This window comes from Oncorhynchus tshawytscha, linkage group LG15, assembly GCF_018296145.1.
Source record: "Oncorhynchus tshawytscha isolate Ot180627B linkage group LG15, Otsh_v2.0, whole genome shotgun sequence".
NCBI lineage: Eukaryota > Metazoa > Chordata > Actinopteri > Salmoniformes > Salmonidae > Oncorhynchus > Oncorhynchus tshawytscha.
The window spans coordinates 20,794,419-20,809,794 of record NC_056443.1 but is presented as its reverse complement, the minus strand read 5'-3'; the positions used below and the strand labels follow the sequence as shown (position 1 = coordinate 20,809,794).

General features: G+C 42.9%; 1 protein-coding gene and 1 long non-coding RNA gene across 3 annotated transcripts; both read left to right on the top strand.

The window, feature by feature from the left end:
- Positions 1-100: 100 nt before the first annotated feature.
- On the top strand, positions 101-3,131 carry LOC112214675. Of its 2 annotated transcripts, none has more exons than XM_042298282.1 (6): positions 101-167; positions 325-687; positions 825-1,175; positions 1,374-1,505; positions 1,719-1,753; positions 2,747-3,131. In XM_042298282.1, the coding sequence occupies exons 1-6, from the start codon at positions 110-112 to the stop codon at positions 2,882-2,884; spliced, it is 1,077 nt and encodes a 358-aa protein (XP_042154216.1). In that variant the 5' UTR covers positions 101-109; the 3' UTR covers positions 2,885-3,131. The 2 variants fall into 2 exon arrangements, with proteins under 2 accessions (XP_042154216.1, XP_042154217.1); XM_042298283.1 differs by having other exon boundaries at positions 104-167; positions 363-687.
- Positions 3,132-10,294: 7,163 nt separating this feature from the next.
- On the top strand, positions 10,295-11,257 carry LOC121839397. The gene is made up of 4 exons (XR_006078935.1): positions 10,295-10,363; positions 10,496-10,702; positions 10,865-10,899; positions 11,008-11,257. It is a non-coding gene; the product is annotated as an uncharacterized LOC121839397 (long non-coding RNA).
- Positions 11,258-15,376: the final 4,119 nt, after the last annotated feature.

Genomic DNA, 15,376 nt, shown 5'->3' with positions numbered 1-15,376 from the left:
GGCGTCAACAAAAATGATGGGTCCAGTTCGACCAATCACCTGTAACTCCATTGTTCAAGTGCTGTCTACATTGGTGGACTTTTTCCACTCAAGACAAGTTGTGAGGAGGATGACAACTGCAAAGAGGTTCACACTGTGTCTGATATTTCCACTTCTTGTAGAGATGGGTAAGTCCAACTTTTATATATCTCTGCTTATGAGATGTTCGCCTTTGATTTGGATGCTTGAGATATCACATGCAATACTTTACAGACAATTATAATATTCTACGTTGTGTTTGGGGTAAGTAACAGCAAATATACTATATTGTATGTTCCTTAATAGATGTGGTAACTGGTACTGGGTCCTCATCTGTACTTCAGGACGGTGGTCTCATATCAGCCAACGTTGGAGACGCAGTGATTGTGCACTGCTTCTATAAAGACCACATGGACATGTATTTCTCCTGGTACAAGCAACCCTTGGGAGATAAGCTTCAACTCTTCTCAACTGTCTATAAGTTTGACAGGAACGCAACCTTTTACCATGAGTTTAAGGATAACCCTCGATTCTCAGTGGAAAACGGCCAAGAAAAGAATCACCTAAAGATCTCAGACATGCAGCTCTCTGATTCAGGCACATACTACTGTGGAAGCGCTTATGGAAGCAAGATGGAGTTCGGAGAAGGAGCCATTCTCATAGTAAAAGGTACATTTTTGTATAACTTAATTTACATATATGCAGTGTAAATATGAGGTATTATCTTATTCAGATGAGATGTTGAATTGGAAAATGTCTACAGTGATATTCTAGAGATTCAATGGGTTTATTGAACTTCTTGTCAGGATCAGGGTCCAGAAACATGACTGTGCTCCAGCAGCCTGTGTCTGAGTCTGTCCTGCCAGGAGACTCTGTGACACTGAACTGTACAATACACACTGAGACCTGTGTAGGAGACCACAGGGTCTATTGGTTCAGACATGGCTCAGGAGAATCCCTTCCAGGTATCATTTACTCGCATGTAGACAGGAATGATCAGTTTAGGAAGAGCCCTGAGACTGGGTCTCCTACACAGAGCTGTGTCTACAACCTCCCCAAGAGGAACCTCAGCCTCTCTGATGCTGGGACTTACTACTGTGCTGTGGCCTCATGTGGGGAGATACTGTTTGGGAACGGGACCAAGCTGGACATTCAAGGTAAATCTCATTTAATCTGTAAATATCCCCAACAATACAGTATATTCGTGCAAACAGCCTACCTCCAAATGATCCCATACATTTGTCTCAACAAGCTATACAATATCACCATCAGCTTTTGATGCCATACTTTACTGTTTGATGATCTTCCTAAGCGCCCATGAATACAATATGAATTCTCTGATACCCTTTCCACAGTTCCAGAGCATCATCCTCCATTTCATCTGACTTCTACTGTTCTGGCCTTGGTCATCTCCAATATCGTTCTGGGGATAGTGACCCTTCTACTTGTCTGGGTGCTGTGCAAGACTCTGAATAGAGATAGCAGAGGTATTACTTTATATCTAATGTATCCAATGTAAATAATGTTATAGGTGATGTATCTAAAGCTTCATGCATCGCTATGCAATGTACATTCTGTAAATATCAGTTAAATGCCAACGTATAAGCACTGTTAATTAACTACATGAGTTTAAAAGAGATAGATTGTCATATAAAATAATTGCTTATAAAAAAGCTTCCTCTATTTCAATCTCTTTGAAGGAAGGACAGGTGTCCCAACGTCCCAGGGCAATCAGGTAAATTTTACAACATTTATAAATATAGTATATTTTATGTCTTTTCAAGAAACTGACATTTAACTTTATTTTATTATATAATTTTATTATACAGCTGGTATTCAGCTTATTTGTGCTTTTTATGTTATTAAGCTGTCACATCTGCTCCTGCAATGCCCTCTACTGCTCATCCTGTGTCTCCTTGACCTACCGCCACTCCCCAGTACACTCGCTCACTCCCTCTCTCTCTCTACACTCTCTCTCTCTCTCTCTCTCTCTCTCTCTCTCTCTCTCTCTCTCTCTCTCTCTCTCTCTCTCTCTCTCTCTCTCTCTCTCTCTGTGTGTGTGTGTGATTGTGTTGGCGTAGACAGGTATGCTGGAGTCAGAGCAGATCCCCACCAGCTGCAACCTGTTCCATAATCAAGACCTCTACAAATACGCAGCCCTGCCACTTCCACACTGCCAGATTGTAATCTCTGCTCATTCTGCCCGCTCTGACTCTGGTCCCAGTCTCCTGTCCCACATCTCGTTATCCTGCTTCTCTGTCCTGGATTTCCCACTCTACTGCTCCCTTGAATTCCACCCCAGACCTGCTTACCCTGTCTCAACCCCTCTCGCTCCAGCCTCAGCCGCCGCACCTGGTTTCAGAACCCGACTGAGTTTCCCCTGACCTGCACTCCATCTCCCCCTGTGTTTCAATAAATGCCTTGGTTACTTCATCCCCGTCTCCTCATCTGAGTCTGCTCTTGGGTCTGCTTTCCCCTGTTCCACTCCGCGTAACATAAGCTTTCTTGGAAGTAATAGGTCACTGTACTAGATATAGCCTACTTATCTTCGTGATCATTGAACTTCTGTCTGTCACTGTTCCACTGACTGTCAGGTCATTGTAGTGGGTGTACAGTCTGAACAGTCATGTCTTTTGTAGAGTGTTTTCTTCCACAGGAGAATAGAAACATTATATAGTAGATCATGCTGTCATCATAATGTATTTTCTCATGGCTCCACCCCCCTCAGAATCAAGACAGTGATGTGTTGAACTATGCAGCTGTCAGTTTCACCCCCAAGAACAAGTCCTCCTCTAGAACAGCAAGAAAGAAGACCAGCAGAGAGGATGCAGTGTACTCTGATGTCAGATACCTTCAGCAGCAGTGAAATATCACCACTGTCACAAAGACTACAAGAAGCAACATTTTATTATTTAGTAACTTAAATTACTTAGTAATTTACAAGTCAACAAAGAAAACTTGAACACTGTCTTTGTTAGATTTACATAATGATCCTGTCCAGCCTTAAATAGCCATAACTTTTGACAGTTTGTAAGAAATCATCTGATAGAGAATCCCATTTTTGCTGTATGACTGTGTGTTTTTAACATAATAAACCATTCATTTATACACTCCGTTCATCTCTATTCTCTGTCTACAGAACATCTCTGCCACCACATATACAAATATACAAAATTATTAAAAGTAATATCAGTTTAGCTGAATTTGTGTCAGGCTCCATCACACCATTAGAAATGGAGGAACACCAACACACATCTATTTCTTATCACAGAAGAGGTGAATTTTTTATTTAACCTTCATTTAATTATGTTTAGTCTCGTTGAGATACAAATACATTTTTTTCAGGAGAGAACATGAGAATCTCTCTGACTCCACATACCGCACATAGACATACACTTTGCTTTATAAGAAGTGAAGTGTCAGTTTACACACCTACCAGGCAGTAGTGGTGCGTGGGTAAAAACACTGGGGAAGCCAAGCCATATTACAACCTATGTTTTGTGATAATTGCATTGTTTTCTCTATAACCTGTAAATGCATATGCCTTGAGACCGTGATACACAAGCCTAATGGCCGAGACAATAGGGGGACACATTGGCAGCATAAATTCACATTTTCGGACCACTAAACAACTATTGATTTAGAACCACGGAGAGTTACCGCAAGTCGCAATGAAAACAGGAACTGCCTCCACTATTCCAGCACCATTTCAACTTCAACATTTCACCCCAAGCCATAAGACTCCTGAACAGGTAATCAAATGGCTACCCGGACTATTTGCATTGTGCCCCCCACCCCACCCCTCTTTTACGCTGATGCTACTCTCTGTTTATCATATATGCCTAGTCACTTTAACCATACATTCATGTACATACTACTTCAATTGGGCCGAGCAACCAGTGCTCCCGCACATTGGCTAACTGGGATATCTGCATTGTGTCCCGCCACTCACCACCCGCCAACCTCTCTTTTACGCTACTGCTACTCTCTGTTCATCATATATGCATAGCCACTTTAACCATACCTACATGTACATACTACCTCAATCAGCCTGACTAACCTGTGTCTGTATGTAGCCTCGCTACTTTTATAGCCTCGCTACTGTATATAGCCTGTCTTTTTACTGTTGTTTTATTTCTTTACTTACCTATTGTTCACCTAATACCTTTATTGCACTATTGGTTAAAGCCTGTAAGTAAGCATTTCACTGTAAGGTCTACACCTGTTGTATTCGGCGCACGTGACAAATAAACTTTGATTTGAGTAGATTTGATCACCTCTGCTTAGTCTAATACAGTGACAACTAAAATATACCAAAAACGATTTAGTCCAATCAACGTAAGCTAAATATGATGTGGCTGTCCATGGTTCTGATTTCTGTGTGATTCTGCATCTCACTAAGTACTGTACTGTATGTGCATATCTAGACTGCCTAGTCCATTTCTTCTGTGTTTTAGTAGCTATTTACTGGAAGATAACTAATAATGTCTTCTACCTTGACTCTGCAGGCAGTTAGATTTGGGTATGTCATTTTAGGCTAAAATGTAAACAGGGGCGGATCCTTTACAAATTCAAATGCTAGATGCGGATGTAATAAATAGAGTGGTTTCAGTTTTCTTCCTACAAATGTTACTCTATCGTTGGAATGCTTTAAACTACAAAACATTATGACCCCATCACTGAAGGATAATACTCTCAGGAACACATATGCATCTTCTGTTTCCCTCTACAATTCCCAGATGTCAGAACAGACTGGACAAGACCAGGCACTAACTCAGACTGGGGGAAAAGGAGCATCATCAATGATGATGAAAATGGATATGTGTAAAACTAACAGTGAAATATGACTCAGAGTCATGTTCTTGTTTCAAAACAGACTTCCAAACTCTCACGGTAGCTCAATGTATCGTAGTTACGTGGTAAGAAACTGAAGAGAAAAAAACATAGCTCAATCAAAACGGTCTAATCTATAGCAGATAACGTTCAACACACCAACTCCTTTCCACATGCCCACTACTTTCCTTTCCACACACCCACTCAGCCATTCTCCAGTCATCATACTGGACTACAGCTACCTTCTCGCAAAAACACCTGAAAAGACCTGTCTACCTTTGTAGCTGTAGTTTCAGTCATTAGGGTTAGGATTAGGCTAGGGTTACAGCTAGGACTAGGGTTAGGGCTGAGCTTAAAGGTTAGAGTTAGGCTAGACCTGGGGTTAAGGGTTAAGGCTGGTGAATAGTTCATTTGAACATGTATAATCCATCTGTAGGGTGAAGCCTTGCGGTCATCTAGGAACCCCACCAAACTGAAACACCTATGTCAGCTGTTCCCAAACCTTTTTGGCCTACGACCTCATTTTGATATCCAACATCTTACGAGACCCACCATGTAAAAAAAGTGATGCAATCAACTGCCAATGTTTATTTTTAATTGTTGACAGTATTTTTGACAGTATTTCAATCTGAAGGAAGTATGGTTTGAAGTGACTGAAATGCGTCAGAAATGTATTGGGAAGTTCAGAAGATCATCAGGCAATAAAGAAAAGAATGTCGGTGTTGATGATGTTTTCCCCCAATGCCTGGTCTTGTGAGTCATTGGTGCTTGTGGGCATTGTAGAGGGAAACAGAAGAGTCTTATCTTTCAGGGATAGGGTCATAATAGTTTGTCACACATTTGTAAGAAGAAAACAGAAACCGCTCTGTTTATTACAACAGCAACTCGTGGCTACAGGAGGTTACTGACGTAACCCCAGTTCTATGAGCCAAGAGCGATTTAGTACATTTTATTTCAGTTTTTTTCTGAAACACTGACCTATATGAACCCAACCGAACCCAAACACCTATTTCCATTTTGATTCAACAAAAATATGATACATTTCTGTTTTTACAATCCACAGAAAACATCTGTGTCAATTTTGCTTTCTGCAAATAGACATCATGGTCCAATACTACCTACCACGCCCACTACCAATGAAATCCCTTTTGATCTCACTTGTACTATTGTACTTCCGGCGCCGACAGAGATGGCCGCCTCGCTTCGCGTTCCTAGGAAACTATGCAGTTTTTTGTTTTTTTACGTGTTATTTCTTACACTAGTACCCCAGGTCATCTTAGGTTTCTTTACATACAGCCGAGAAGAACTACTGAATATAAGATCAGCGTCAACTCACCATCAGTACGACCAAGAATATGTTTTTCGCGATGCGGATCCTGTGTTCTGCCTTACAACCAGTGTAACCGAGTGGATCACATGCAGCGACCCAAAAAAAAAACGACCCAGAAAAAGAGGGAAACGAAGCGGTCTTCTGGTCAGACTCCGGAGACGGGCACATCGTGCACCACTCCCTAGCATTCTTCTTGCCAATGTCCAGTCTCTTGACAACAAGGTTGATGAAATCCGAGCAAGGGTAGCATTCCAGAGGGACATCAGAGACTGTAACGTTCTTTGCTTCACGGAAACATGGCTAACTGGAGAGACGCAATCCGAAGCGGTGCAGCCAACGGGTTTCTCCACGCATCGCGCCGACAGAAACAAACATCTTTCTGGTAAGAAGAGGGGCGGGGGCGTATGCCTTATGACTAACGTGACATGGTGTGATGAAAGAAACATACAGGAACTCAAATCCTTCTGTTCACCTGATTTAGAATTCCTCACAATCAAATGTAGACCGCATTATCTACCAAGAGAATTCTCTTCGATTATAATCACAGCCGTATATATCCCCCCAAGCAGACACATCGATGGCTCTGAACGAACTTTATTTAACTCTCTGCAAACTGGAAACGATTTATCCGGAGGCTGCATTCATTGTAGCTGGGGATTTTAACAAGGCTAATCTGAAAACAAGACTTCCTAAATTTTATCAGCATATCGATTGCGCAACCAGGGGTGGAAAGACCCTGGATCATTGTTACTCTAACTTCCGCGACGCATATAAGGCCCTGCCCCGCCCCCCTTTCGGAAAAGCTGACCACGACTCCATTTTGTTGATCCCTGCCTACAGACAGAAACTAAAACAAGAAGCTCCCACGCTGAGGTCTGTCCAACGCTGGTCCGACCAAGCTGACTCCACACTCCAAGACTGCTTCCATCACGTGGACTGGGAGATGTTTCGTATTGCGTCAGACAACAACATTGACGAATACGCTGATACGGTGTGCGAGTTCATTAGAACGTGCGTTGAAGATGTCGTTCCCATAGCAACGATTAAAACATTCCCTAACCAGAAACCGTGGATTGATGGCAGCATTCGTGTGAAACTGAAGGCACGAACCACTGCTTTTAATCAGGGCAAGGTGTCTGGTAACATGACTGAATACAAACAGTGCAGCTATTCCCTCCGCAAGGCTATCAAACAAGCTAAGCGCCAGTACAGAGACAAAGTAGAATCTCAATTCAACGGCTCAGACACAAGAGGTATGTGGCAGGGTCTACAGTCAATCACGGACTACAGGAAGAAACCCAGCCCAGTCACGGACCAGGATGTCTTGCTCCCAGGCAGACTAAATAACTTTTTTGCCCGCTTTGAGGACAATACAGTGCCACTGACACGGCCTGCAACGGAAACATGCGGTCTCTCCTTCACTGCAGCCGAAGTGAGTAAGACATTTAAACGTGTTAACCCTCGCAAGGCTGCAGGCCCAGACGGCATCCCCAGCCGCGCCCTCAGAGCATGCGCAGACCAGCTGGCCGGTGTGTTTACGGACATATTCAATCAATCCCTATACCAGTCTGCTGTTCCCACATGCTTCAAGAGGGCCACCATTGTTCCTGTTCCCAAGAAAGCTAAGGTAACTGAGCTAAACGACTACCGCCCTGTAGCACTCACATCCGTCATCATGAAGTGCTTTGAGAGACTAGTCAAGGACCATATCACCTCCACCCTACCTGACACCCTTGACCCACTCCAATTTGCTTACCGCCCAAATAGGTCCACAGACGATGCAATCTCAACCACACTGCACACTGCCCTAACCCATCTGGACAAGAGGAATACCTATGTGAGAATGCTGTTCATCGACTACAGCTCGGCATTCAACACCATAGTACCCTCCAAGCTCGTCATCAAGCTCGAGACCCTGGGTCTCGACCCCGCCCTGTGCAACTGGGTACTGGACTTCCTGACGGGCCGCCCCCAGGTGGTGAGGGTAGGCAACAACATCTCCTCCCCGCTGATCCTCAACACTGGGGCCCCACAAGGGTGCGTTCTGAGCCCTCTCCTGTACTCCCTGTTCACCCACGACTGCGTGGCCATGCACGCCTCCAACTCAATCATCAAGTTTGCGGACGACACAACAGTGGTAGGCTTGATTACCAACAACGACGAGACGGCCTACAGGGAGGAGGTGAGAGCCCTCGGAGTGTGGTGTCAGGAAAATAACCTCACACTCAACGTCAACAAAACTAAGGAGATGATTGTGGACTTCAGGAAACAGCAGAGGGAACACCCCCATCCACATCGATGGAACAGTAGTGGAGAGGGTAGCAAGTTTTAAGTTCCTCGGCATACACATCACAGACAAACTGAATTGGTCCACTCACACAGACAGCATCGTGAGGAAGGCGCAGCAGCGCCTCTTCAACCTCAGGAGGCTGAAGAAATTCGGCTTGTCACCAAAAGCACTCACAAACTTCTACAGATGCACAATCGAGAGCATCCTGGCGGGCTGTATCACCGCCTGGTATGGCAACTGCACCGCCCTCAACCGTAAGGCTCTCCAGAGGGTAGTGAGGTCTGCGCAACGCATCACCGGGGGCAAACTACCTGCCCTCCAGGACACCTACACCACCCGATGCTACAGGAAGGCCATAAAGATCATCAAGGACATCAACCACCCGAGCCACTGCCTGTTCACCCCGCTGCCATCCAGAAGGCGAGGTCAGTACAGGTGCATCAAAGCTGGGACCGAGAGACTGAAAAACAGCTTCTATCTCAAGGCCATCAGACTGTTAAACAGCCACCACTAACATTGAGTGGCTACTGCCAACACACTGTCAATGACACTGACTCTACTCCAGCCACTTTAATCATGGGAATTGATGGGAAATGATGTAAATATATCACTAGCCACTTTAAACAATGCTACCTTATATAATGTTACTTACCCTACATTGTTCATCTCATATGCATACGTTGATACTGTACTCTATATCATCGACTGCATCCTTATGTAATACATGTATCACTAGCCACTTTAACTATGCCACTTGGTTTACATACTTATCTCATATGTATATACTGTACTCAATATTATCTACTGAATCTTGTCCATGCTGCTCTGTACCATCACTCATTCATATATCCTTATGTACATATTCTTTATCCCCTTACACTGTGTATGACAGTAGTTTTTTTTTTTTTTTTGGAATTGTTAGTTAGATTACTTGCTCGTTATTACTGCATTGTCGGAACTAGAAGCACAAGCATTTCGCTACACTCGCATTAACATCTGCTAACCATGTGTATGTGACAAATAAAATTTGATTTGATTTGATTTTTGATTTGATCTCATTGTGAATAACGAGATGTTCTCTGACTCACAACCAGACAGAGCAGAATAGATTTACGAACAGAATGGTGAGAACCTTCCTACCAGCTCTACTGCACTATGAATTGAGTAAGCAAGCTACTGTTAAATCTCTAATTTAGACAGAGTAAGATTGACTGCATCCATCAAGTATAACCAGAATGTTCAGTGCGTCACTTCTTCCTGATTTCTAACATGTAAATGTGATATCACTGATTACAGTCATTAATGTAGGACTTTGTTCTCTGTGTTTCAGGTTTGGTCTCTGTGTTGGTTTCTCAGTCTCAGACTATGGTGGTCCGTACTGGGGATACCATCACCTTGCAGTGCTCCAATGTTACAACGGTTGTGGGACACACAGCCTGGTTCAAGCAAGTCAACGGATCAGAGCCTGTGTGTATCTCGTCTATGTAGTTCTTTAATTCAACACCTGATCTCCACAATGGTTTCAAAGGAGCCATTTTGAAATGTTCAGCAACAGCACCAACAAGACCACTTTCTTTCTCAAAATCACTGAATTTGAAATAACTGATTGTGGCCTGTGTTTCTGTGGATTGTATCCACATAGCCACGTGCTCTTTGTCAATGCAACAGTTCTAAAGAATTCAGGTTAAGTGTTCAGCTTTTTCTCTGTCTTTTGTTACATTTGAACATGTTTATAGAGCCTTGTCAGGAGTTATCATGAAACAAAGGCAAAACGTTAGTGGACATCTTTTTTAATATTATATTTTTGAGAAAAAATACTTCTTTATTTTTTACTCATCTCAATGTTATAGGGCACAATGGAGGTGAGGAAATACCAGAGTCATATAAAGAGAGTGAGTTTATCTTTCTTTCTCATGTAGATTTAAAAAAAAAAAAAAAAGAATAATTAAGAAACAATAACGCAACATTTTTTTAGTCTGTCATTAAAGGATCACCAAGTGATTTAATAAAATGTCATCTAATAGGACACTGTAATGGAACTATCAGTCTAGTAGGAGAGGATGATGACATGTACCTAGGAGAGGATGATGACATATACCTAGGAGAGGATGATGGAACCATGTACCTACTTCCCCTGGTTGTGATCCTGGGTGTTGTGACTGCTGTTCTACTGATAGTCATCCTCATCCTGGTCCTCAAGATCAGACGAGACTCAAACCGACACAATACAGGTAGGATTCAATTTCATGATAATATTGGACCTGTGAACTACACTTCAAATGTGGATGTTTTTCCCATGACAAACTGTACACTGATGATCAGAGTCAGTGTGTACACTAGAATGGAATGATCCATTAGACCGTTCTCTCGTCTCTCTTTTATATCATATTTAGGACCTGATTCTCAAAGGCAATCACACAATGATCAGGTAAATACTGCATGATTAAATACTGAAATATTAGCAGTTCAAAAATCGTGGAAATAACAGATGTTGGTTATGTCATGGTGTTTGCAAATCTACAAAACCACGATCCAGATGCATTGAATTATGCCGCCCTGAATTTCACATCCAAGAAGAGGATGATGGAGAGGAGAAGAGAGAAGGAGCTGGACCCCCATGTAGTGTATGCTGCTACAAGATGATAAAGTGGAGGAGGATGGAAGAGGAGGACAATAAGTTGTCCATATCTTTGAATACATTAATTTGCCATATCTTAGAATACAAGTTTAAATCTTGCTGTATTGTATCTGTGTAGTTAAGTTAAACCTATTGAAATGTAAATCAATCAATCTTTGTAGTGTTACTTTGTTAGTTGTACCTTATGCCTACTGTAGCCTTCTGCAAAGTAGTTAGGCCACACAGCTCAGTGGTACAGGGTGTGGTTAGAGAGGAGGAGTTAGAAATCAAATCACATCAAATCAAATCCAATTTCATTGGCCACATACACATGGTCAGCTGATGTTATTGCAAGTGTAGCGAAATGCTTGTGCTTCTAGCTTCGACAGTGCAGCAATATCTAACAAGTAATCTAACAATTTCCCAACAACTACTGTACCTAATACACACAAATCTAAGTAAAGGGATGGAATAAGAATATATACATATAAATATATGGATGAGCGATGACCGAGCGGCATAGAGAAAATGCAATAGATTGTATTAAATACAATGAGATGAGTAATGCAAGTGACTAGTGATCCATTTATTAAAGAGGTCAATGATTTCAAGTCTGTATGTAGGCAGCAGCCTCTCTGTGTTAGTGATGGCTGTTTAACAGTCTGATAGAAGCTGTTTTTCAGTCTCTCGGTCCCAGCTTTGATGCACCTGGACTGACCTCGGCCTCTGGATGGTAACGGGGTAAACAGGCAGTGGCACGGGTGGTTGTTGTCCTTGATGATCTTTTGGGCCTTCCTGTGACATCGGGTGCTGTAGGTGTCCTGGAGGGCAGGTAGTTTGCCCCCGGTGATGCAATGTGCAGACTGCACCACCCTTTGGACAGCCTTGCGGTTGTTGGGGTGCAGTTGCCGTACCAGGCGGTGATACAGCCCAACAGGATGCTCTCAGTTGTGCATCTGTAAAAGTTTGTGAGGGTTTTAGGTGACAAGCCAAATTTATTCAGCTTCCCGAGGTTGAAGAGGCGGTGTTGCGCATTCTTCACCACACTGTCTGTGTGGGTGGAACATTTCAGTTTGTCCGTGATGTGTATGCAGAGGAACTTTCCACCTTCTCCACTGCTGTCCCGTCAATGTGGATAGGGTGGTGCTCCCTCTGCTGTTTCCTGAAGTCCACGATAATCTCCTTTGTTTTGTTGATGTTGAGTGAGAGGTTGTTTTCCTGACACCACACTCCGAGTGCCCCCACCTCCTCCCTATAGGATATCTCGTCGTTGTTGGTAATTAAGCCCACTACTGTTGTGTCATCTGCAAACTTCATGATTGAGATAGAGGCGTGCATGGCCACGCAGTCTTGGATGAACATGGAGTACAGGAGGGGGCTGAGTACATACATTTGTGGGGACCAGCTTTGAGGATCAGCAAAGTGGAAATTTTGTTTCCTACCTTCACCACCTGTGAGCGGCCCATCAGGAAGTCCAGGACCCAATTGCACAGGGCGGGGTTGAGACCCAGTGAAGTAACAACTGTTTAATGGCTGCAGAGGAGTAGTTGCCTCTTTTGGCCTCTCTTAACTTAGATCTCTGTTGTGTGTGTGTCAGTGATTTGGTCATTTTTATATTGGGTGACCATGAGGGGCAAAAACCCAACAGTAGACAATTGCATTATACTGATCACTTCTAAAGACAAATAAAGAGTTAAACCAAAATTGCCTTTATCATGATGTTATTCCCCCCTTAGTATTTCCTGTCTTGGCTTTGCACTGATCACAGCCCCCTATTCTGAGAAGCACCTTATAAGGAGAATATGATTGGGGTCTGAGGTAGAGGAGGGGCCAGTGAAGGTATGCATCACTTCCTGTGGTGTGAGTGACAGGAAGGAGCAGCTCAGTGTAAAGTGAGACCTGCTGAGGTGAACATCACTGTGTCTCTCATAGACTGACACTGGGGGGTGAAATGTCCCTTATGTGCTCTCTCTCTATCGCTCTCTTTCTCTCTCTCTCTCTCACTCTCTATCTCTCTCTCTCTCTCTCTCTCTCTCTCTCTCTCTCTCTCTCTCTCTCTCTCTCTCTCTCTCTCTCTCTCTCTCTCTCACCAGACCCCTGGTGCTCATTTATATGTGCAAAGTATGTAAAGAATACAAACCATTTTTCAAACCCTAAACTGTGCAGGGTTTCTTCAACTATGGGTCCTGAGTTATGAGAATACATCTATAATACACTGCGGTCTGCTGTGAGCACAAAACAAGACAGTCTCTAAGCTTTGGACAGGCCTGCTGGCCTTTTACACACCCTGTGTCTCTAAGTGGTTTTCAGCAGGATGTCTATGTGGTGTCACTCTGTTTTCTCTCATTCTTTCAATGTTGTTCACAACCATGACAATTAGCAACACAGTCCACTGTATGCCATGTAGCCTATGTATTGCCACTTACAAGATCATAGGTTTAATTCATTCAAACTACAATCATTTGTTTACAGAGGTTAAAGTAGAAATTGTATCAATGTATACTAGGCTACAGCGAAGAAGCCTACACACCTACTAAACTCTCAACTAGTAGCCTACACATGAATTAGTACATGCATGACAGAGATGAGACTGACTTTCATTCTGTAGGTGTTTCCTCCACATACCCTCACAGTAATGCTCCACCCCTGTTCACCCTTCATGTCAGGATATGTTCTATCCCTAAAGGGCATCAGGAGTACTGCCTGTAACTGTTACATGGGGAGGGGCTAAATCGATCTAAGGCACACAACTGAGTTTAATAACAAGAGGATACAGGTGTATGTATGTGTAATGTATGCTTGAAAATGTACTGCATACTTACCAGATAACATTATACTTTTCACCCAATTAAATTAATCATATTCATATATTCTCTTAAACACTGCCTCAGTATTGGACATCTTTGAATCAGTTGATGCCTAAATAGCAAACTATACAATGTATAAAAACAAAAAAAACATCCTCAAGACACCACAAAGTGTGTATGCTTTACGCACCCTCTACATGCACCCTCTACATGCACCCTCTACACACCTGAATAAGGTGTTAACAAAAATGACGCGTCCAGTTCGACCAATCACCAATAACCCCATAGTAGAAGTGTTGTCTACATGGGTGGACTTTTTCCATTCAACACACTGGTTGTGAAGAGGACATCTTCAAAGATGATGGCACTGTGTCTGATACTGGCATTTCTTGTAGAGATGGGTAAGCCTCTCTGATGCTAGGACATACTTCTGTGCTGTGGCCTCGTGGGGAGATACTGTTTGGGAATGGGATCAAGCTGGATGTTGAGTGTGGTCACTCTGATGATCCACAGATGAGAATCCTGGTCCTTCTCTCTGTCATAAGAACTGGAGTTCTCCTCCGCTGTCTGACCATCTTCATCATCATCTACACCACCAGGAAATAGATCAATCTAAGACAATGTCGATGGACTTTTGCAGTAAAAGTCGGAAATATCATCACTATGTATTGAAAATGTGTATTTGTTGAGATTGCTGAGTTGTTTCATATTGCATTTTTTTAAATTAATGGCCTTTGACCTTGTTTAAAAAGTTGGATGTCAGTTGGTTAAATTGCTCTTCTGAAATTCCCTGTATATGCTGCTTCTCATAGCATTTATAAATATCCATTTAAACAACTGATACTAACTAAAATAGACTTGTCCCTTCTCCTCTGGTCTGTACATACACCATGTCTGTATGAATGTGTGCAGAGGGCTTCTGCAGATCCAACCTACTGATAAATACAAAACCCACCCATGCATACACCCACACAGCGAGATGTTCACAGGTACCTACACACTGCGGTCTGCTGTGAGCACAAAACAAGGCCATCTCTACGCTTTGGACAGGCCTGCTGGCCTTTTACACACTCTGTGCCTCTATGTGGTTTTCAGCAGGATGTCTATGTGGTGTCACTCTGTTTTCTCTCATTCTTTCAATGTTGTTCACAACCATGACAATAAGCAACACAGTCCACTTATATACTGTATGCCATGTCGCCTATATCTTGTCACTTACAAGGTCATAGGTTAAATTAATTCAAACTACAATCATTTGTTTACTGAGTTAATTGTTTTTGTTCATGTATACTAGGCTACAGTGAAGAGGCCTATCCATAAGGTACACCCCTACTAAACACTCAACTAGTAGCCTACACTTGAGTTAGTAACTGAATGACAGGGATGAGACTGACTTTCATTCTGTAGGTGTTTCCTCCACATACCCTCACAGTAATGCTCCACCCCTGTTCACCCTTCATGTCAGGATATGTTCTATCCCT